The sequence below is a fragment of the Dipteris shenzhenensis genome, chromosome 33 (assembly GCF_047967505.1).
Source record: "Dipteris shenzhenensis isolate YYH24624 ecotype China chromosome 33, Dip_SZ_1.0, whole genome shotgun sequence".
NCBI classification, from domain to species: Eukaryota; Viridiplantae; Streptophyta; class Polypodiopsida; order Gleicheniales; family Dipteridaceae; genus Dipteris; species Dipteris shenzhenensis.
In genome coordinates, this window is record NC_141628.1 from 25,928,202 (window position 1) to 25,953,066 (window position 24,865).

The following is a 24,865-nucleotide window of genomic DNA, read 5'->3' on the forward strand; positions in this document are numbered from 1 at the left end:
TGAAGTACTTTTGAAGGACACACGGCAATGGAAAGCTTACGGTTCTTTGAAAAAAGAATTCATTATTTTGTCTTCTGTTGTGCATATTTGGAGAATCATGCAGGACTTGAAATGTCGATGTTAACAAAACGATTTCACAAAGATTCAGGTTGAGCTGCCTTACAAAGGGTGTTTCACCTTCAGAATTGTGAACCTGTCACCATTGCAACTTTTGCAGAGAGGCGTCACTGAGGAGCAAATGCTAAGCTACATGGGAGCTGCAACGACTCTAAGTCCAACAGCAGCAGCAAAGCTACTTGAGGTTTATTCATAAAAGCCATTTTTGCTGTTGAAATTCTCTTCATGGATCCTTCCCCATCATTATTGAATGGACTTATGTCCAACATGATCGTTCATAAAATTTTTCTGCTTAGGAAAACCTTGATTACACACCTGCATCATTAATTTTTTTTAACTGCCTGTCTTTTGGAGATCTGAATAACTCAAAATTTGCACTACCTTTATATTTATTTTACCTAATTGTGTGGTTTTTTCAGGATGAGGAAGTAGGCTTTGCATATGTTAGCCAGCGAGAGGCACGGCCGTCTATGTATCATTTCTAAACGGTTTCTTGGAACTTATTTTGTGTAGTCTTGTGATTTTGTAAAACTTATGAAGTCCACTGAACCAATGTTGAAAGCTAGTTTTTGCATGACCTATCTTGGAAGAAGTATATGTACATATTTCTTACACTGTGCTCTCATTTGCCCATATGCGTTGAATGTATACCTGTGACTTTTTAAATATGACACTTGATGTACTCGTATAGCATGGATATTCCATATTATGATCAACTTATCAAAGTCCGCATTGTCTGCTTGGCTGATTGATTTCGTGACACTGTGTATGTATAAACATAGGCAGCATATCCAGAGTCAGAAACTCAGCTTGTTTAACATACTACATTGAAAGTATATTTATGCATTTCACTTGAAACTGTAATGCCGGGATGTCTTAGCCATGTATTCCATTCTATACATGAATAGCTTGAAGCTTTTTCAATTGGCTCTTGTGAACTTAAAATCACACAAATTTTGCTTATGGGAATAAATATGGTATTGGAATTATATGTACGACACCTTTTTTTGAATTTTGACCAAGGCAAGGTCTTGGTATCACACAGATCAAATCTGGTTTAGCAATGAACTTGATGAGAACTTAAGCAAAATCAGAAGATCCACTTTTCTTCTTTTCCTTGCAGATATTCCCTTGCTCGCTTAAGGGATCACATTAAGAAAAGGCCACCCCTCGCAACAACAGAAAAAGTACAGCAGTATGTGAAGGTGATTCCCCTTGACTCTTTGCCATTAGGTTTTTTTCTTCTTTTATCATGGAATAAAATTTGAGTATGGGCTCCTCATTTTAATGCTCATGCTCACAACGATCATCTCTTTTATAGCATGTCAGTCAAGTTGGTTGTAACTGCAAGTGCTATTTCTGTGCTGCATCTGGGTGGAAGTTCAGGGAACAGGAAGAGAAGCGATGATTGCAGGATTTTATCATGAAGGATATCGGGATTCATTATTAATGCTCATGCGCAGAAGGGGTGCAACTGCTGGTTTAGTTGTAAAGGTATAAAGCCATCAGGCCTTTATATTATTGACGATCGGGAGCAGAAGCCTCCATTAAAAAAAAAAGGCTTGCATATTCATTTGAGGGCCTGCTCCATATCCTTGAAAGTTGTGTGAGATGTGTGCTTCATCTTTTGAAGTGGGATTCATTCCAAGGTCTAAAGAAGGGAATCTACATAAGGGTTAATGACGTAATGTTCGGTATGGTGTTAGAGAACAAGAGAGGGTACGCACACCGGAAGCTTACCCAAAGATAGAGGTAATCTTACATAGTGGTATATTCAAATCCAAACTTATTAACCTTACTGTATACTTCTATAGATGTGCAAGGAGAATGCAAAAGCTATGCCCAGTGAAGCACCCTCTATCAGCGCAGGGCTAACTAGATGTGGACCCCCTGTACATACAAAAGGATGTTCTCCTACCTCCTTGGCACTTCCAAACACGTGGCCTGCATTGCTGCCCTAGAGCTTATGTGGGCGTCGTAAGTTGCGCCCCAGTCACACCTTCCCAATTGATCATCTTGGATAGCCTCTCGTAAGGCAGTGCTTGCTATGGTTCCTTATTGAAGGCCGGTTTCAGTTCTGCTACCTCCTTGGCACTTCCAAACACTTGGCCTGTGTTGCTCCCCTATAGCTTATGTGGGCCTCGTAAGTTGTGCCTCGCAATCACACGTTCCGACTGATCCTCCTGGATATCCTCTCATAAGGTATTGCTTTCTATGGTTCGTTGACCTTCCTGCTGCTCTGAATGCAGCGCAAGCTGAGGCACAAGTCATCTCCTTTGATCCTGTCTTCCTTGCTACCATGAGGGCAGCCAATGATGAAGACTCGTGAGCTCTTTGGTTCCTGCAATCAACTACTTCCCTTAATGCACCAACGTCCTCCTGGATGGTACCTTGATGCAGGCTGAACTGCTCTCCAAAATTGCTCACCAATTGGATGGTTTGAGGCCCCAAGGGGGCCCAAAATAACTGACTGGATCAGCCCTACCAGCCGACCAGGGCAGCCAACCAACCAGCCAATGTGCTGGTCTATAAGTCCGACCCAGTCAGCCTACTGCTGACCGGCTTACCCACGTGCCAGCCTGTCACTGGCCTAGGCTACTCCTGCCCTGTCCCGGGTGTTCTCCAGGTCTTAACTTCATGCCTGATAGTTGCCTATGCGATCCAGGCACCCCGCCTTCATGCTGGACCTGTTCCATCCCTGTTGTACCTGATTCGGCTCCATGCAATCCTTTCCAAGCATCTGTATTACTCCGTAGTAAGCCACACAGGCTTCCAACTTCACCGTGGGTCTGTTCCAGCAACTTTCCATGTTGTATACCTGCTGAGCACCAACCAGATCATACCAAGTGGAATCGCAGCAGTTCCAGGCAGATCTCCATGTCTTGCTGCTCCTCTGAATCTGTCCCAAGTCTCTCCAAGCAGCCAGGTACAATTCCGCCTTATTTTCAGTGTGTGTTGTGCCCACTGTAGGAACAAAGTTCGATGTGCATCTGGAACCAAAGCATATGCCACTGAGCCAAAATTCTGAAATGACTAACCTTTGGCTTAAAGCCATACAAAGCCTCAAATGGAGTCACATTAACCAAAGCTTTGGTAGAGCATCTATTCTGAATATAAGTGGCTGTCACAACTGCTTCTCCCCAAAAAGCCTTTGAGACTCTCTTGAATTTCAGCATGCATCTCGTCATTTTCATGAGAGTACGATTCTTCCTCTCAGGGAGTGGATTCTGCTGTGGTGTGTAAGGGCATGTCAAGTGATGTTTAATCCCATGCTGCTTAAAAAATCCCTAGAATGCATGTGACATGTACTCTCCCCCTCTATCTGAGTTGAGTGTTCCAATTCTAGAATTGGTTTGGTTCTCAGCCATAGCTTTGAACTCCTAAAATCAATAGAACACCCTAGATTTTTCCTTCATGAGAAAAAGCCATGTGAACCTGGAGAAGTCATCTATAAAGGTCACAAAGTACCTTTGCTCCTCTATGCGTGGGAATAGTCATGGGGCCACATACATCACTGTGCACTATTTGCAACACTCTGGTTGCCTTGGCCCAATTCTTGCCTTGTTTATTGAATGGTAAGTGATGCAATTTGCCAAGTGCACACCCCTCACACACTTCATTTGCTGGTTGCTGTAATTTTGGCATTCCCTGAGTCATATTATTGTTGTACAAGTAGGACAATGCCCTGTGATGGACATGTCTAAACCTGGCATGCCATAAATCAGCCTGGGAAGTGTTTGCTACAGCCAATACCTTCTGATCATAAGGCTGAGCATCAAGCTTGTATAAGCCTCTGTCATATGTGCATGTTACTATAACCTCATACCCTTTCTTTGGATCCTTGATCCTACATTGGTTATCCTGAAATTCGACCAACATATGTTGATCATGGGCAATGTTTGAAACTGAAATCAGGTTTTGCCTCAAATCTGAAACATACCAAACATCTCGAATATACTTAACTTTCCCATTATCAAGCTGAATGGGAATGTGCCCGTGCCCAACTCCGATGATGTCTTGAGAAGCATCATTGGCACATGTAACCTGTATGCCATGAACAGGTGTGATGCTCTCAAACCACTCCTGGCGAGGAGTCATGTGCTTAATACCACCATTGTCGATATACCATGTATCACTTACAACAAGGGAAGCATCCCTTGATTGATTTTCAGCATTCAAATCCCCCCTGGCATCCATCTTCTCATTAAATGCAGAAAACACAAAATCTCTATCACCTTGGGCAAGATGAGCTTCATCATGTGCATCTGAAGCACGAGTTTCAGTGGGGGTAACAAAATTACTGCTAGAGCTGTCCCTTTGCCTCTTCTTTTCCTTGGCAATCCTTTTCTGACACTCTGCGATGTAATGCCCTGGCTTCTTATAATAATTGCATTTGCCTTTTTCCTGATTTTTGCTTGGACTGCTTGCATTCCCCTCCTTGGGCTGAGTTGTATGGCTGTGTTTTGGCTTAAACTTTTTTCAAAATTTGTTTTTTCCACCCATGGCAAGCGCTTGCTCACCCTGACGAGAGGCTTTGGCAAAATTTGAACATCTCTCCTCTTCCTGCAACAAAAGCCTAACTAACTCATCAAACGAGAGTGGGGCTGCCTTGAGAACAATGGTCAATGAAGTGGCGAATGTGCCATATGAGGGCGCTAAGCTATTGACAGTAATAGAGACGAGCTTCTTGTCTTCAATTTCCTCATCAATACTTGCGAGCTGATCACGTAGATCAGTGATCCTGGCAATATGATCAGTGATGTCCTGGCCTTCCTGCATCTCGAGATCCTTGAGCTGATTTGTCAAGGCAATGGCTCTTGCCTCATTCTTAACATGATACATGTTTGCCAATCTTTCCCATGCTGCCTTTGCATCCTTACACGACTTGATAGTCGTCATAATGTGCCTCTTCACATTTGTGGCAATCAAAAACATTGCTTGGGCACTGCGGCGGTCAAACTTCTTCTGCTCCTCCGTCGATGCTATGGGACTAGCAGGAGGGGCTGTAGCAGTTTGCTTTCTGCCTGTACTCTGACTCGAAGAAGCTGTGCTGGATGTAGACGAGCCTGCTAGCCTCACCTCATCCCCACTAACAATATCCCACAAGCCCTTACCAACCAAGATGTTCTTAAGCATGAATGACCCACAAGGCATAGTTTGGTCCATCCAGCTTGTCACTCTCGAACAAATTGCCAAAACTGTCTAAAAGAGTCGACATGATGCAAAATGGGATACCCACAAGCTGCAAATGTACTTGCAAAAAGAACTGCAAGTCCCAAAAGTGCAACTGGTTGCAAATGTGCCTACAAATCCCAAACTAATACTGGCTACAAATGCAAAGTAGGACTGGCTACTCTGAAATGCCACTGACTGCACAATGCAATCACTGCAAAAATGGCATCAACCAATCACTGTACTCTGGTGCAATCTGAAGTGCAATCCCAAACTGAAAATGCACAGCCCAAATCTGAAAGAGTGAACCCGCGAGTGCTCAAATGCATCCAATGGAGCTCAAAAGCATCCACAACTGTAAAGTAACTACAAATGCACCCAACAATGCAAAGTATCTACAAATGCACCTGAGAGTGCAAGAGTATGGGCTGCAAAAACAGTCCCGAAGCGAAATACACAGCTCAAAACACTTACTAAAAGTGCACCTTGGTCCGAAACACCTGCAAAACAGTCCACTGACTGTGTGGGCAAGCTAGAGATGGCAAAGGAGCTGAAGTGAGCTGTTTGGAGCTGAATGAAGCTATCGGGAGTACTTCTTAACACAATACACGTGTGGAGAAGAGCCTGGAGAAGTATGGAGACGCCTAGAGTTGCTGGAACACACCCGGGAGAGACTGGAGCTGAAAAAGGTCCAGATCTGCGCAGAACCGCCCAAAAACAGTCGAAAACTGCTCGAATCGCCTTCTAACATGTCGTACGGGCTCGAAATCAGGTTTCGACAAGTCGTACGGACTTGCGGCACTATCGCGGATCCGTACGGACAGAACAAAATAGATTTTTGGGGGTTTTTTTTCCACCTGAAATGGTGAGGGACAGGCTTGTTTGTATGCGGGCAGCTCCGAAATTTCAAAAAACGTCGAAATCGGACCTCAAAAGGTCAAAAAACAAGTTGGAGCTACCTCAAGCTAAAGCTGGAGAGCTGAATGTGAGAACCAGAAACGCGCACTGGAGCACCAAGCTTGCGGGAGTCTAGAAGCAAGCGCGGGAATGGGCTCTAGAGACGGAAGCGCTCTGATACCAAATGTAGGAACAAAGTGGAGACAGGTTGTGAAGACAAGTGAGCAAGAGTGCACACACAAGAAAGCTCCAATAGAAATGTTCAAATGAAACAATACAAGTACTTGGTATATATAGTAGCCAAGTACTACTGGTCAACCACAGGGTTGACTTTATGCCTATAACACCATATCTTTGTAATCTCTTACACCCACATGGCAGCCCATGTGCTACCCATGTGGCAACCTAGCTTTCCCTATAGATCAGCCCATGTGGCAGGCTGAAACACTGCCCACATGGCATCTATCAAATCGTGGTCCGTGGTCCGGCTCCCTCTTGCACTCCTCATTCAAGGGCTCATAGACGTATGGCTATTCAATTGGAATGAGCTTTCTTTTGCATGCTGTGGTATTGTAGAACACTTAGAACAAGAACTTGGAGGGGAGGAAGCGGAAAGGATACAGAAGAAGGATGTTCAATGGCTTCTATGATTTAGTAGCTAATAAGAGGGTATTGTAAAATAAAAGGACCTGCATTAGGGTTTTATCAAGGATGCGTGCGACTCAAGATTTCAAGGAAGCATGTGTTCCAGCCTTTCATCCATGACGCCTTTAAAGACTCTCAACGCATGTCAATATTGAGGAAGAGCTTGGGAGGGTCTAATGCTAGTCAGAATACATTTTGGGATTGCGGCCACACCATATTAGCAAGGATGAGAAACTCCTCTTCATAGAGGAGCTACAGTGACATGCAAGAGCCACAAGACCGTGCAGATGGTGTAATCATGTGCCACTTCATTTGGCAAGTAAAGGTCAAGGGCTAGCTCACATGGATGATGGATTATGCTTGCTTAATAGTGTTGTATTCTCCTGATTACTTTCTCTTCTAGGGACTTCCCCATTGGGATGGGCGGCCAATTTATTGTGCATTATGTCCAAATGGCACATAATAAGGGTATTGATGGGTTGTTGATCTAGGATTGTGGGAATGCATTGTAGGTCTTCCTAGAGATGTGGCTTTGGAATGGTAAACTATTAGCCAAAGCTACAAAGGGCTTTGGTAGATGGACCTACGTGTGTCGTTTCAATTTGGTGACTCACTTGTTATCTTTGGATACATGACCTGCACTGGCACAAGATTTGCTCAACCTCTAGTGTTGACTCTGACTTAGCTATCCCATTTGGAGATGTATGGATAGCAAGGTTGATTTTTGTGTTCTTTTGTCTTCTCTCATATGATTTGAAAGAAAAAGGAGAGATTGCTAGTAAAAGTAGACTTTTACCTTTCATGTTCTTGGTAGCACTTGAGTCTATCAACCATAGATCGGATATTTTGGTGTTTGAGAGTAGGCAATTCTCATCTGCTAAAATGAGATGCTCATGTAGACACAGCTTATCCTCATCAAACACATTGAGGATGGCATCCCCATGATGGTCGGAAACCTGCATTTTTTGTGGCTGCTCATGAGTGGACCGTTTTTCATCCTCAAGAGCATAGATGGCTGTTCCATACATGCATCCAAAGAATCACATGGCTGTGCCTTCAGTGGCTGTATAAAAGACTTATCTGAAAATGAGTTTGTGGCAGATCATTTTCAGATGAGTGTTTTATCCCCTTCCTGAGGTAACATTATCATGAGCTGGCTGTTCAGCTGCCCATCCAAAGTCATATCATGCTCAATTATCTCTGCTGGAAAACGATGTTCTACACAATTTCTTTGCTCATTTAACTTGCATTATTGAGGTGTCATGCCTTTTCTTATCTTGCTCTGTTTCACCGTGTTCTGCCTTTTTCGTCTTGCATTAGTCTCGTAGTGTCCCATTTTCCCACAATAATTACATTTTTCCTGTTTGTGGGACTTAGTTTCACTGATTGAACATTTTAGGTTATGGCTATCATATGCATTGCCACCACTCCCGCTTCTTACATGAGAGTTATGAGAATTTGATGCATTCTTTCAAAAACTCACCTTTGCCTTTGCCCTGTCCATGGGTTGCTGAAGCCTGATCTCCATCCATAGCTTGCATGAGTTGCTCTTCCTGGTAGAGCAATCCAAGCATTTCTTGATATGAAAGCATCTTGACATAAGCTGCCATGTTGAAGTTGGAGACAAAGTTTTGCTATAATGGTGCTAGTGAGCCATAAGGTATTTATTGTTCTAGTGAGCCATAAGGTATTTATTCTTTGTCTTCTCAGCGATAGCTTCCATTGCTTGGTGATGTTTGATGAGTGGAGAGAGAATCTCCCTCTATCATCCTCAAAGTTTGAAGCTGTTCTTTGAGTTGTAATACTCTACCTACATTGTTCACCTCAAAATTAGCCTACAATAGTTTCATGCTTGTGCTGAAGTCTCCGTATCCATGATATGAGTAATGAGGGAAATTCTGATATTTGTAGTGAGAATCGAAAGTGATTGTCCATCTTTTGCAATGCATTCTTCTATTTTCTTGGCATCCTTGAGTGGCTTTGTCAATGTGTCTTCAACAATCTTTCATGAGCTCGCACCTGTGAATAGTGTCTTCATTGTGAATTTTCACACGTCTTCCTGGAGCAGTCATCAATAAATCCAAAGACCTGACCTTCACATTGTCTATATGCACCAATTCAACATCCTTTGTCCTATGTGCATGTCTAGAAGAGGTTCCCAATGTTTGGGCCTATGAAGGGCCACCGAATTTCAGCCCTATGAATGATCATCGAATTTGGTCTTAAGTGAATGGCCGTTGGGAAATGTGAATGTGAATGCCAAATCTGAGTGAATGTAGCTGAATGTGGATTCTGAGATTTGGAGACTGATGTTTGATCAGTAGATCTAATATTTGTCTTCTTGTTACTTTTTTACTAGTCCAAATAATTAGCTGATATAGTGTTCTTTGAATTAAATACAATGGATGGAACCATAGATGGACATATCTAATTGGTTGATTTTGATCGTTTTTGCAAATGTCGATATTTCTTATGCTTTCTTATATGGATGCTAAATGCTTTTGTAAGAAGCAATCACTAGCATCTTTAAAAGCCAATTTCGGTCTAATGTTTGTTATTGGCCAGTGTTTTTGCTCTTGCCTAGTTTTGCCAAGAACAATAAATCCATATTTCAAAGAAAATACTTTGCCAAGCACTGACACTTTCATTGTGAAATGTTAAATTTGGAAGGTTATGCATTGTGGATTATAAATCTAGGGTGGAGGAGATTCAAATGGGACTTACACAACTGAAAGAGAAATTGAAAGATGCAAACTTGGTGCGGATCCTTTTGAATGGGCTGGATCATGCATTTCAGCAGTAAGTGTCAAGTCTTGCTGCTGCAAAGGAATAACTTCTAAAGTTTCAAGAACTAATTGGTTATTTTCTTCAACAAGAGCACAAGAAGCGGGTGCTAATATTGGAAAGGGCTAGAAGACAAGGCTCTAATTGTTAAAGGAAAAAAGGAAGTGCAATCAGAGGAAGGTGACTAATTCGATAGAGTTTATTTGGCTCCACATTCTTCCTTGAAGAAGCTGACCCTGGAAGAGTTGCATAGTTCTCCCTTGGCTTGTCATGTGGGTTTGGGGAGACATATGAAAAGGTTAAGTAGAGTTTCTATTGGCATGGGCTGTGGAAGGATGTACATAATTTTGTTAAGAGCTGTATACAATGCTTGCAGAACAGGACTGACAACATGCATCCAACAGGGCTGTTACATCCCATACCCGTTCCAGCGGGTAAATGGACTCACATTAGCATGGATTTTATTTCTACTACAGCAAAGGGGTGGAATAGTATTTTTGTGGTTGTGGATAGGCTGACCAAGACAGTCCATTAACATCCACGGGAGACCAAAAGATCTATGGGACAATAGAAAAACCAGGTCCAAAAGAATGTGGATCCGCTTGAGGCATGCCGCAGTCCCTCCACAAAGAGTGCCATGTTGTATGTGAACCGTGAGTCTAGCTGGTCTTGTTCTTCTCAGATTGGCAGTGGCATCCCTGCTAAAACCAATTACATTCCTCTCAAGTGGCCAGTCAATTTGTGGAAAGTATATTTAGATTGCAGGGCCTTCCACCAGTGGGTTTTGGAAGGAGCTGTTCTCTCTTATGGTGACCAAGTTGGCCCAAGTACAGCTTACCATCCACAATCTGATGGTCAGACGAGGAGGGTTAATAAGTGGTTGGAACAGTACTTCAGGCAATTTCGTTTTGAGACTCAAAAGTCTTGGGATAAGTGATTAAGCCAAGCCAAATTCTGTTATAACTCTAATGCACACTTCCATAAGGATGTCCCCATTTGAAACCTTATATGGATGCCAGGTTAAGTTGCCTTCCACACTCGAAGATCAAATTTTCCTTAACCAACATGGCTAATGAGGTAGACAGAATGCAAGCGATCTTACAGCTGGCCGAAGACAACCTACACAGGGCACAGTCTAGGATGAAGGAGTTTGCAGATCAAAAAGAAGAAATGTGAATTTCAAGTGGGAGATTAGCTGTATCTTAGGATGCACACACAGAGATATGCGTCTCCACTTTTATGGTCCTCATAAAATTCTAAAGAAAGTAGGTGACTTAGCCTACTGATGGACCTGCCTTCCTCTACAAAGATCCATGTATCCTTAGTCAAAAAGCATGTGGGAGCAGATGGTCCAGTAGCTGCAGAACTGCCTCCCATGGATGGATCAGGGCAGATAGAGTTTATAACACAAAGGATTTTGGGATACAGAGACAAGTCTTGATAGAGTACTACATTACTCAGAATGTGCTACTAGAGGACTCCTCATGGCAGCCTGAGAGTATAGTGCAGGAGTCCCCCTATCTGTTGAGCTGAGTCGGATCTCTTTTCATCCACATTTGCTTACAATACATATACATACTCGTTCCCACTCTGTTGTATTAGTTGTGTCCATTTTGATGTCCATTTCGAGGACAAATTTCTTATAAGAAGGAGGGGGCTGTAACAATAGTGAATTTTTATTCAGCAAGCAGTTAGCAGTCAATTACAGAATGGGCCCTTTTAGTCTATAAAGGGTCACAATCATTGTAACGTGTTTTGTATCTCTGTGCATATGGTAGTGTTATTGGGTGTGTGAGGACAGGCCACGTGGCGCCTCTGTTTCATAATCCCATATACCATTAGGTGCTGTCCCACTTTCCAAGACCTTTTAAAGGGGCTTCAGCTGTACTTGCAAAGCATTCAAGGTCAATACACTTCAGATTCTATAATTGTTTGGTACTTTCAAGCATCAGCCTTGATTGGCTGGACATGCAAAAAGGACTCAGTCTAGCTAAGGCTAGCCAGCATCATGGGAGCTGTCTACATCCCCTGTCCTCTTCCTAGTAAGAGAGAACTTACTCTATCTTTCCCTTGTATTTCTGTTATTTTTCATATCTAGTTTCTCTGGTTTCTCCCACGAGTTACTTGTTAGTAGCACAGTTAGGGGAAACGGAAACAGGGAAACGGGGAACGGAAACGGAAACGTTTTGGGATTTTTGGGAGGGCTGAAATGGGGAAATGCTACGTCAGCAAGGGGGGGTTTAGAAAATACACACACATTTAGAATGCTACAGCCTACTGCCTACCTATAACTTAAAATATCGTGCATAATACTTACCACATGGCACAATGTCACTTAGAAGTTAGAAGTTAGAACAAGTTACAAATTAGAACTTAGAACTTAGAGCTGCCAAGAGTAAATGCTAGCCAAAATCTCCCAAGAGGTGTCCACTGAAGCATGAGAAGCTCTAAAGGGAGTAAGTGGTACATCCTGAAGAGAGCAGGGCTCTATCACCTGCCGACGGACCGAGAGTGCCCAAGAAGAAGGCTCACTCTCATAAAAGACCTGGGGCCCAGTAAGGGATAACCATGCGATCAAGCCCCAAGTCATGAAGAAAGGGGAAGTATGAAAAATGCTGAGTATCCGAGCAACCCCTTTCCAAATAGTCCTCCCCTGACTGCAGTCCCAAAGGCAATGTTGCACTGACTCCTTTGCAAAATGACAGCGAGGGCAAGTGGGATTAGCCCCAAATCGTGATCTCCACAGGTTCACTGCAATCCCTCCATGAATAGAAAGCCAAAAGAAAAGTGTGATCTTTCTATTTTTTAGGGATTTCCAGAGCCTCCTCCAGAAATTCCTATGCAAATTTGCGGTGATGAAGAAGCTGTCCCAGTGGGGGGCTCTAGAGGGAATCCAACCCCTACTGCTCAGCTGAAATCTCCCTCTCTCGGTGCCCATGATCTATCCACTCCCACTCTCCTGGGTCCCACTGCAAGAACCTGATAGCTACACGTGAAAGGCTGTAATTTCAGTCACCATCTCCTTGAAATAAGCAGGCCGTGCCACATTGAAACTAATCCCATTCGAGTCAAAGAAACAGGCCACGGCTGCATCTACCTATGCCTTCCTTTGTGGATGCCATGCAGTATAAAGGGTGCTTTGCCTTCGTGCAGGTGGGAGGTGAAGGAGATGTAGTAGGAGTAGAACCTGTAGCTCCAAGAACATGTGCACTCCAAAAAGATGAAATTGTAGTAGCAGCAGCAGAGGGAAGAGGACATTTGCAATAGCCATATGAGCACCTGAAGTAGCTCCTCCACCAGTGGATGCAATAGTCCTACCTTTCTTCGCGGTAGGAAATGCCTCGACCTCTCGTGCCAACCTTGCTTTCTCTTCCTCGGAGATTTCATTGCATATCGTAATCCCCTCTCCCTTGATGCCAAGAAGATGGCCTTCACCCTATCAGGAATCCCACCTCTTTTCAATCCACAAAGCCTGCACATGAACTTGTGAGCGCCTCCTTTCTTGGAGTCGTAGGCACCCAGGAGATCGACTTGACTCCACCAAAAATCTGATTGGGTGAATTCTACCTCGAAATGAGACTCAGGTGTAGGGTGTCTTGAAGCCATGGAAGCTTGCTGCTTGAAAGGGAAGCTGAAACTGAAAAGAGAGTCAAGGGTTGAAAGAGAGGGCTGAAACTTGAAAGTTGGGGCTGAAAGAGGAGGGCTGAAAGAGAGTCAAGGGCTGAAAGAGAGGGCTGAAAGAGGGGGCTGAAGGAGGGCTGAAGGAGGGCTGGAGGGGAGTAGACGATGATGGAGGGCTGAAGCAACGTGCAGGAGAGAAAGGAGAGGAAAGGAGTGAATGGGGCTCAAGGAGGGCTGGAAAACCTTAAGGATGGAGAGAGTATGAAGCTGAAGGAGTGGAAGGAGGCCAAAATCGAAAGCAAAAAGACCAAAATCGGGGCTTGGCAGCAGATTTCGCGTCATTTTGGAGACCTAGCAGGCTGTGTTGTCTGAAACAACCCGTTTCAGGGCTCTAAAACGTGTTTCAGACTGGCTGAAACGTTTCAACCAGCTGTTTCAGGGTCTTGAAACGTTTCAGACCCTGAAAGGGCTTCTCTGAAATGGCGTTTCAGGCCTGGCTGGGCTCTGAAACGCGTTTCAGCGTAACTGTGGTTAGTAGTCTATAGTGGAACTTCTATTACAATAATTCAATTCTATACTTGCACATATTTTACATGAGAAGTAGATGCTACTAAAATAGCCTTTAGACTAGGGTATATGAGGATTCCTTGATCCTTATGGATGATGGCTTTTTTACAATTTTAGAAAAGCACAACTTGCCTCAGACTAGGGTATATGAGGATTCCTTGATCCTTATGGATGGTGGCTTTTTACAATTTCAGAAAAGCACAACCTGCCTCAAACCTACATTTGTGAAAATTGGCAAACCTTATTGGAAAAAATTCTTGCTTGACGAATTGTCTAACTGCATGTGAGAGCACCAACCAGATAGGCAATATAGATAGGCCTTTAAATTAAAACGGGAGCAAGTTTGAGAAGCGTAACTGATATGGGTTTTTTGTCGGTCACCTTGAATCGTTTCTCTTAGCACATGGATGTGATTGGATGCTTTTTTGTAATCAATTTTATTCATGAAAAAAGGAAAAAGGACTACATTATATTCAGATGTACTTTTCAATGTAGATAATAATTTGTTGTTTGTTGATTGATAAAGAGAATCGTATATCCGCTTATGTTGTCATGGGGTATGTACAAACTTGTGACTTCCTATAGGGAGAAGAAGGTGCTGTGTCATTGACAACCAAGGAGCAGCAAAGTACTTCAATCAAAGGTTTTCCATTGAATCATTGTGCAGGTTTTCGACCCTCAAATGCTTGTCTGACCAGTTTTGACACAGATGACGGTGTGTTCTTATATTCAGATAATTTGGGTGCAAATATCAAAACTTCAATAGTCATCAATTAATAATCTTTTGCTTATTGTGTGAAATTATGTTTTGTAAAATTTCAACCGGTCCTCCTTTACTACACTCTAGGATACTAAGATCTCACATGGTCTTATTCAAGATGTCTTGCTAGAATAGTGATGGTTGGATGAGAAGGATATAGAGGAGTTTCAAATTTTACATCATTCAAGTTCTGACATAAAGGATATGGTAGAGGAAACAAAAGGAGAAGACTACGGCTTCCAATGGGGTGTGAATGAGGTACAGCCCCTACCTGGGCTGATCCTAGGTTTATTTCTTTTATACAATGATGCCCAACTTTAATTACTATAGCAATGCAGATCCTTGGACAAAACCCAAGGAAATCTATAAGTTAATTTATAGTCCAATGTATACAATGATCTCCCCAATGAAAGAAAATAATAGAAAGAAACCATTGGCAGCCGAAAGAGAAACCGGGTGAAGGAAGGCCTAAAATTAATTTGAGTAGAGCCCGATCTTAGCAAGATATCAGGGCTGAGTGCTGTAGAATCACTATAGCTGCACCAGCCTATTTCTCAAACTTTTTCAAGCAGTGAAGAGTTATAAAATCTAGTTAGAAAATTCCTAGGAATCAATGTTTTCAAGCCGAACAAAGAGTTCAAAGAAAGGAACTTGGAAGCAATTAAAGTCACTTTTGAAAGTGGCTATAGGTGAAAAACGAAATCTGGGAATGAGAAAAACAGTCTATAAATGAATCTTAATTTTAGAAAGAATAAATTACACTTACCTCATGCTTGTCTCGGGTATTGAAATTTTAGAAATAGTATGGAAATTCAAATTCCCAGCAAATCGTCAACCAGGAGATGTAGATTTAGGAATGGATATGCATGTTAGAAAACCCTTGTGGATGTGCAAAGTATCATGAGTCTCGTACTGCATGTTGCTAATTTAATATCAGGTGGAGGTGATCTGGTAGCAAATAGTCAAACGACTCGTAACTTCACTGATGTGAAGTCCACCTGTGACCTCATGCACTAGCTTTCAACATCATGTCCCCAGGTGTGACTATCATGGATACTAAAGATCCATCACCATACTGTTGTAAACAATACTGGTCGTATTGAAGGCGAAAAAAGTAAATGATGCTGAAGATGGTAAAGTCATACTGAAGATGACAAATCACACTGAAGGTGATAGAGTCACATTGAATGGTGACATGAGCTATATTGAAGATAGCATTGTAAATAATGTGGTCATGCTAGAGGTGATATAGTCACACTGAAGGTGAAAAGAGCTATACATGATGACGACAGGATTTGTAGAAGAGAACCTATAGGGTAGAAAACTTGTCACAAGAACTCCCACAAAGAAACTGACATGTGTGGTGAGTAAACATATGATCATAAGAAAAGTAAATGAAAATAGGATATTCTATAATGATCCATAAATGTAGTGGAGAGGTATGTTACATGACTACCTTGGTGAAAATGTTTGCTGCATTCTCTTTGGTTTGACAAGAGATTAGATTGATGTCTGTACTTAGGATCTTTCCTCAAAACAAAGTAAAATTGAGCCTTGATATGTTTTGTCTAAGCAACTCTGATTGCTCCCAGTTTGGAATAGCCAAATCATCCCAAATAGAATTCATGTCGCAATCCAAGCAGCCTAGTATCCAACCTCTATAGATTATAGCTTGAGCATATGCCAAGAAATAGATTTGCTTTCCAACATGAAACAATAGCCCATGCAGACGTGCAGGTATCTAGATCTCCTGCCCAATCTGAGTCACAAGTAACTACTACTTGTGGGTCTCGCACTTGCCGTACTCCTTAATTGCCTTTGATGTGGCTCAATACTTATGTGGCAGTTGGCATATGGTTCTTCCTAGTCATTGCAGACAACAGACTCAAATATTCAAGTGCAAAGCTGATGTTGGGACTTGTTTGGATGGATTGATCAGGTTGCTAGTCAATGTCCGATACTTTGTGATATTCGGCTAATGGGTTCATGCTCCTCCATTGGAGTGGCAGTGGTTCTATACTTCTCCATTCGGTAGGACCTAAGAATCTCTCTGGAATACTTGCTCCGTGGAATGATGATGCAATCCCTATCTTAATGCACCTCAAGGTCGAAACAGTACTGCGATAGCCCAAGGTTGATCATGTCAAACTCTATTGTCGAGTGTGATTAAACCTTTGTAATCTTATCCTCGTGGTTTTCTATTAGGATCACATCATCAACATATAGAATGAATATAGAAGTTCATGTCTGAAAGAGAGATAGAAGTTCATGTCTGAAAGACTTCTAAACAATGCGATCTAAATGAAGTTTTCATTTATGCAATCAAAGCAAATGTTTCCTAATTGTTGATTCCTTTTGCCTTAGGATACGCTTTACCTGCCAATCTAGACTCATACTAGTCTAGTGAGCCATCAGACTTGTGACTTGACTTTGAAGACCTACTTGGTACCTATGATGTTCCGCCTCGTAAGCCTAGCTACAACATCCCAAGTCTTGTCGCGAACTATGGAGTCCATCTTAATCCTTATGGCCTCCTTCCAGCATGGGTTTCCTTTTGTATCCTCAAATGTATTTGGTTCTGAAACATCAATAAGAGTATTGTCTACCCCAGCTGAGCTGACTGCTGTGAGACTTAGGCTAATTCAGGGAGCTGTGTCCATGGTAGGATCTGTAGGGAGCTATTGAGGCTACATGGAGAGTTACTGCATCTGCTGGAGATTTTACTGTGCGGGTCTGAGGAGCTATGGATGACGATGGACATGCTATTTGAACTAGGGTTAATGCTGCTGGTCCAAGGGCTAGAACTGAGGCACCATCTACTGCTGCTATGAAGGCTACTGCTAGAGCTAAAGTTTGGGTAAGATGGAGAAACTGTTACTACACCGAAAGATCCCCAAATGAGAGAGGACTGGTGGGTTTCATAGGAATAGGGCTGTTGACTAGCAGAGCCTGGTCAAATGGTGAACGTCAATGTTGACCACTTCGGTCAAAAATCAACATTGATAGAAAAGTCAACATGGTGACTTTTCGACTTAAAAAAGTCAACTCTGCATTTTTTGACTTGCTTTGTCTTTTGCTGACTTCTGTACTGCTGGATCTGTCATGCTGTGTTGTTGATGTGGCAGCATGTGAAAGGAGGCTGAGGATGTCCATGACATTCCCTTCTACGGAACCGGAATGGAGGGCAAAGCTGTAAACCCCTGTTCACAAAGAGTACTGGAACCTGTAGTTGGTTTCGGTCTATCAATAGACCGACTACTAACTGATTTTGGTTCAAGGCGGACACGGTACACCATCAAATTACCCGGGTCTTTCTGGTTGGATCCTCAACTCTAATGATCGGACAAGTGTTGCGTGGTCAGCAAAACATGGCGTACCAAGGATGATGATGATTGGGCCTAATAGGGTGACAATGAAGGTACGCTTCTCTGCCATCCCACTAATGCGAAGATCGACATCCTGGGCTGTGAAGATGGTGGGGGAGATGGGGCTCAGCCACTAAATGTGGCATCAAGCAAATCCTCCGAGCTGCCTCCGTAAAAAAGAATGGTGACCTTCGTGCCTGTTGCTTGTCCATAACACATGAGAACCTCTGATGGGTTCTTTTACTAGGGTGCCCTTCTGTTGAGTTTCTACCACATGCGAGATAGTAAAAAACAGCTCTTAGGGCCATGGTTGGTGTTGATGGAAGGGAAGTTGTAATGGCTGTGCTGGCTAGCAGATGCAAATGAGGGCAATGCCACTTGTCGTAGTCCTTCTCGTGGTAATAGTGGTAGAGAAGCTCTCTATCATGTCTCAACTTGTCTACCGTTGATAAATCCTCCAAACTTGCCAGTGGTCGTGGGATGGCTAGCTGTTCTGCCATTGGCTCTGGAACCAGAGGTCTCCTGGGTCTTCTTGTTGGGCCACCCGTTGGAACTAGGTCCCTTGCTTAGGAGCTCAAAATTTTGAGCGAGCGTGTCAATCGTGTGGGCCTAAAGCTGCTTACTGTTGAATGTTTGCTTGCAAACCATAAAGGGACTTCAAGGACTTGTTGAGCTCGTCTTTCTGGAGCTGGATGGTGTCCTGAGTGAACTGGTTGGCGTAACTATTGATTGCCTTCGTGGGTCCCTGGTTAAGTTTGAAGAACTGCGCCTCTAACTGATCCAGGTACTCAGGTGGAAAGAAACATGTCCAAATGTCCTTCAAGAACGCGGTCCACTTATACTGTGGCTGCTTGTGCTCTGCATCATAATGATCCTGGTGCTACTTATGCCGCCAGGTAATTGCCTCCTATCCTGTGAGGTGCATTGATGCGAGAATACACTTCTCGTTGTCTCTTGTGGATGCAACTGAAAAATAGCTTTCGTATTGATTGAGCCAAGAAAGTACCATCATATCATAAGAAGTTGAGCTTCCCAGGAAATGACAATTTGCGGGCCGATGGCCCTTATTGGTTGCCTCGCCTCCCTGTGGTAAGAGCGGAGGAATGAGAAGATGGTGATCTCATTATTCCTTCACTTCTCGAGCCTAATGCTCGGCTTCCCAATCAGGACGCCTCCTTTGCTGCTTGGGCTTCACACTCGCGTTCTTTGGCTGTGCGCACCTGATCCTCTTGCATCTTCTAAAGTTGCAACATGCAGATGAAAGGGCACTCAGACTATTGTTGTTGCAACTGTATCATGGTTTGCAGCATTGCAAACATGGTGATGCCATTACTGGGGGTTCTGTACATAGACGTACTGTAGGCAGATTCGGTATTGTTGTGGATCCTACCTCCTCCATATTGGACTGCGAAGGATTTTCTGAGCTGATGGTGTCCTTCCCGGAGTGCTTGTCACCCTATACCTGCTGTTCGTACTGGATCTCCCACCAAGGCTTGAGGTCATGGAGAGGCTTCTCCCTAGACACCTTCCAGCCTCAGGGAGATTTTCCAGGCTTTTGATACCAATGTAATAGGCATGAGGGCTAAGAGTTTCTCTCACTAAGCTAAGCCCATCCTGGCTGAGTGCGGAAGCATGGAAATGCTAACTGAAGGAAAAAAAAGAGAGGAACTGAAGCATATTAATATAGACATGAACTTGAAAATTTTATTCTAACCTACTGTCTTTCCTCTTCATGCTTTGGGCCCAGCAAACACCAAATATCCTTTTACAATTGCTGATCCTCATAGAAAAGGGCTGAAGCTACATGATGGAATCCCACTGAAGGGCTAAACTGTAGGACTGAGGCTGAGCTGACTGCTGCGAGGCTGAGGCTAACTGAGGGGAGCTGTGTCCATGGAAGGACCATGTAGGGAGTTGCTGAGACTACATGGAGAGCTACTGCATCCGCTGGAGTTGCTCCTGTGTGGTTCTGAGGAGCTGTGGATGAAGATGGACCTGCTGCTAATGCTAGGGCTGATGCTGCTGGTCCAAGGGGTGGAACTAAGGAACCATCTACTGCTGCCATGAAGACTACTGCTGGAAGTTAAGTCTGGGTAAGCTGGAGGAACTGTTGCTACACTGAAAGATCCCCGAATGAGAGGACTGGTGGGTTTTATATGAATAGGGCTGCGGACTGGCACACTGGTGGGCTGGTCAATGCAGACTGTTGACCAGGTCCATCAAAAAGCAACATCGACTGAAAAGTCAATGCATTGAATTTGGACTAGGAAAGTCAACTCTGCATTTTTAAAACCTGCTTTGCCATTTGCTGACTTCCTGTACTTCTGAATCTGTCCTGCTGTGCTGATGATGTGGTAGCATGTCAAAGGAATATGACATGGGCTGTGGATGCCCTAGAATTATGGTTTACATGTTCTCAACATAGAAGGCATGATATGATATCACTGCTTTGTAAGCTGGCTTTTCCTTGCCTTGTTTGAGGCATCTCTCTCCGTTTTGGATTGCCACCATGGTCAAGATTTGTGCAACCATGGATGAAGCTTACATTGCACAAAAGCTGGCCATGACAGTGATCTAACTTCCATGCAGCCAAGGCTAGAAGAGACTACCTGCTTTCATATTGGCTGCAATAGGTACTCAATATCAAGATCTGTCAAAACTATATCCATCACATGAAAAGTCTTACGGATGACAGAAGTTACAGAAATTGCAACACAAACTCAATATTTATTTTCTAGTGGCCACAGAGATTACAATCCAGCAGAAAATATAGATTCGTGCTGCTAATACAAATATTTGTGCTGATGAAAACAACTTTATTCTAGTGACTGATTCCCAGTTCACAATTGCAGGAGTATTACGTGAAACCTTCAGCATGGAGGTGAATGCAAAAGATTATGGGTTCATTCCATCTCAAACTCCTAGAGTTGACCGTTCGGTAAACAAAATCTAAAATTTTCACACATTGTTCTTGATCTTTCTGGTCTGTTCTGAAGTTTTGTTGGTGTGAAAATATACACGAGTACATTGAAATATACTTTCACAAATGCATTGGAAAAACAGGTCGCCAGAAATGTTGAGCTTGGATTATCTGCCCTTCAAGGGGAGAGAGGGCCAGCATATGACCGAATCATCCTGAATGCAGCCATAGCAGACCACCTTTTGGGCTGTCATGGTGCCAATGATGTGCAGGTTGCTATAGAAAGAGCAAAAGAGGCTGTTGATAGTGGAAGAGCTTTAACCCGTTTGGTGAACTTCATTCGTGCCTCTCACTCTTTTGGCTGAAGAGAAGTACGTCTAGGTAAGCATTAATCTCACAAAATAAAAGCCAGATTATGTTTTGTATGGTTGTTCTTAGATTTGACTTAGATTTCAATCCCCTAGCTTCTCATACTAACGGGGCTTATATTTCCTTTTTGTATAACGTTCTTTTGATTCTGAGAAAATCACTCAAATTTTGTAATTCGAAGAAAAGACACGGACTCTTTTTCTTTTGTGTCATGAAGTCTTAACTGCATTTTATGACTGAACCTATACCAAAGATATCCCCCCAGTGAAAGATCTTTTGTGTGAAATAAAACTCGTTGGTTGCACAATCTCCGTCACAGGCCAGAGCAACCTAGGCTGAATGCTACATATTGTTCAGTTCTTGGCTTCACGAGATTTGCTTCACATATTATTGTTGCAGTGACGGTTTAATGATATGCATAAAATCTATCGATACAAATATCATCATATTTATTTGCCGGTTAAATAAGTTGTAGCTGGCGTGTTATGGGAGTTAATCATGTAGTTGGTGCTAGAATCCAATCTTAGGTATGGAAGGCAGACTGCAAAAGCTGAATGGCTAGTTTGCCTCCAAGCTTTGTATGTCTGAGCTGGTAACTATCTTAAGACGTTTCGTTCACCTATATATCTCTTGAAACCTTTTAGTGACAATATTAGGACTGGTTACTTCCCTTTTTTTAAAACATTCGGATGAGCAATATGTCAGACAGAACCTTCAGACAAGGAAACAGTAAACATAGGCACATATTTGACAAAGAAGAAAACGTGAGGTGCTTCCTTTCTTGCATTCCATTCTTTTTTTTGTGTTGACGAGCGTAGATATACTAACCAGAGAGGATAAACTTATGTGATAGATTCGCATTGTCACATAGCTCTTACAAAACCTTGGATGATTGGTACATCTGAATAAAAACGAGTGTTTTTTGTTGTTCACCATGCAGAAGGTAACTAGATCAAACTAGCTCTGTAGTTTTAAGAGTTTTATAAATGCTGGTGGCATTTTGGACTCTCAAGGTGTATTTTAACACCACCATACAGATGTTTCATGTATCATTCCCTACTCTAGCATGTCTTTTCAATGACTTTTTTTCCCAGAGAGATGATAAAAATAATAAAGCATTAAGTATTAATAACTTTTCTCGGAAATTGGATTTGACATAGTCTAAACTTCTGATAATCCTTTCCTATTCAAAACATGTTTGAGTAATCCAACATGCATTTGGCATCCAAGCTCAACAATCAGGGAAATCTTCCCATCTTTAGCAAGTTAGAAGAGGTTTATTAGTAAATATTTGATTCCAGTTTTGACCTAAACGTCAAGAACAAAAAGAGTATGATATTGGAATCAAATTAAGGCATAGTTTATCATTCGTCGTCATCATTTTAATGGCTAATCAAAGCAGTAGATTTAGAGACATTTCAAAGTAATTTTGAAGCTATGTGAGGTAAAGTTTTATCAAAGTTTGATGTGCAACAGGTTTAAGGACTCAAAAGGCAACATTGCCAATGGCATTCTAAGTTTTTGGCATATTTCCATGTATTGGCAATTATAAAATTAAAGGTTCACATGGCAATCAAAGAGGCAATTTCAATAATCAATCCAAAAAACATAAGTCAAAAGGATTGAAAATTATACCTAGCATTTTCAAGTCAACAAAACCATAGCACAATGTACTAGGGGGAGCAAGAACGACCAAAAAAAAGCACAACTACTGCAATCTACAAGTGAGCAATTTAGACAAGAAAAGAAAGATGTGGTTTCATAACTCGGGTCGATTTTCAAGAAAGTTTTACAGTTTTTTTTTTCAATTTCTTTTAATCAAAAGAGAGAACATGCTGTGTAAGCCATAAAATGTGATTTTCTTTGAAGGGGAATCATTGACAAGGCTATTTATCTCCCCGTCCAAGGTGGCAAGGAGTATTACTCTTTTGAGTAGAACAACCATCACCCAAAAACGCCCCTTCCATGCATAAATGAAATTATTCTCCTTTCTTTTATAAGTTTAACTTGTATATAAATACAAAGCTATCCTTGTAAATTAGGGGAGTCGTACGTTATTGTGCAAGGTCCTATCTTCCTCGAGTTTTATCTTGCAGGAACTACAAGAATGCTACATTATACAGACGATTAGCGTTCAACTCATGAATGGTTTCATTAAAATCTTTTGTCGTCATAGCAATAATCGTTTAAGTGCCTAGGTTAAACTTGAGGGGCATGGCTACTTCTTGCTCATAAGCTCATGAAATAGTCTTGGCTCGTTGTTGCCTTATAAGAAGTCTAAATTCCTATTGAGCTTCTAGCAATGCCTCAATCCAATGGTTAGGGTTCTCATTATAGGTTTTGAGTACAACTATGAACAAGCCCTTGTTTGTGCTCTCAACTTGGCTATTTGCTCTCGGATAATATGTGCAAGATATTTGGTGGCAAATTTACACATCAAGAGCATTATTGATATAATAAGCCCTCTATTGTTCGCTATCTCTAGTGGGCATAATGAGCAAATCTCTTTGTAAAGGGAAGTATCCATAGGGGCAATTGAGTTGTATTTTGTTTCTTTGGTGGCATAGTTTGTGATGACAAGGATGTACTAACACCCCTTAGATGGGAAGGTATTGAGTCAATGAAATCAATCCCGCAACGCTCAACCATGAGCTCTAAGGGAGCTTATGGTTCTTTGGGTCTTCAAGTTCCAATTCATTGGCATTTCACGAGGATTATGGATCCAATGATATAAGACTTTTCAAGGCATAGTTCATTGGCATTTTGGTGCCTCACACTAAAGTTCAATCATTGGATACCTAGCATACTTCATGAGAAGAGTGTGCTTTAGTCTAGCGTTGATGCTTTGCTTGGGCAGATTAAAATCAAACTCTTGAAATAGTTCTCTAGATCTTCCCAAACATCTCAGCCTTGTTTAAATGTACTTCAAATTTTGATGGTTAGTTATCATAATAAACTTACTGACCAATAGATATTGCCTAAACTTATCAACTAATAGATAATGCTCAAGCAAATACCATGGCTGGATGATCCCTTTCAATGACGTAGTAAGTGTTCTCAAGGAAGTTGAGCTGCCTCTTGACAAAATAGAGTAGAAGGTCTAAGAGTCCCATCATCCTCCCATTGAAGTAGGCACAACACCCACTACCTTACTACTTGCTGTATATGTGATATCTTGTTCCATTCTAGGTTGATGAAAATGGGAGCCTAGACTTGATCCGTGTCAAAGGTGTATAGTTAGCAAGGTCTCCAATGGCCTTAAGGGTATATGTTGCATGAGCAAGCAATGTCAACAAAATGTTGAATCAAATTCTTGCAATGCTATGAGCATCCAAGGAAGGCCCACACTCCCTTAACATGTGCTTGGAGGCTCCATTGGAGGACTGCCATGAATATTTATAGATTTGGATATGTGTCACTCATAAACTAATTGTTTGACACTTCTTGAAACACAACAGAAGAGGACAACGATGTTCTTGAGAGATGATTCCATTAGACTCTTACTTGTTGCCATTTTTGCATGCAAAGTCATTAAAGAATACTTGAATTTGTTTCTGAGATGTCCACAGAAGCTTTGGTTGATGATGCATTAAAGAGGGTGGGGCACTGCTCAAGCCAAATGCCATATTTTTAATTGTACATTTGCCA

General features: G+C 42.2%; 1 protein-coding gene across 1 annotated transcript in view; it reads left to right on the plus strand.

Annotated features, from left to right (window-relative positions):
* LOC147879882 (anthranilate phosphoribosyltransferase) overlaps positions 1–21,532 on the plus strand; it is a 142,320-nt gene extending 120,788 nt beyond the window's left edge. Inside the window, exons 4-10 of the mRNA XM_087371903.1 lie at positions 218–301; positions 537–589; positions 1,241–1,322; positions 1,504–1,611; positions 14,389–14,518; positions 20,781–20,866; positions 20,992–21,532. Coding sequence (XP_087228029.1) covers positions 218–301; positions 537–589; positions 1,241–1,322; positions 1,504–1,611; positions 14,389–14,518; positions 20,781–20,866; positions 20,992–21,213 — 765 coding nt within the window. The 3' untranslated portion in view covers positions 21,214–21,532. The remainder of the gene's footprint in view (positions 1–217; positions 302–536; positions 590–1,240; positions 1,323–1,503; positions 1,612–14,388; positions 14,519–20,780; positions 20,867–20,991) is intronic.
* The last annotated feature ends 3,333 nt before the right edge of the window (positions 21,533–24,865 follow it).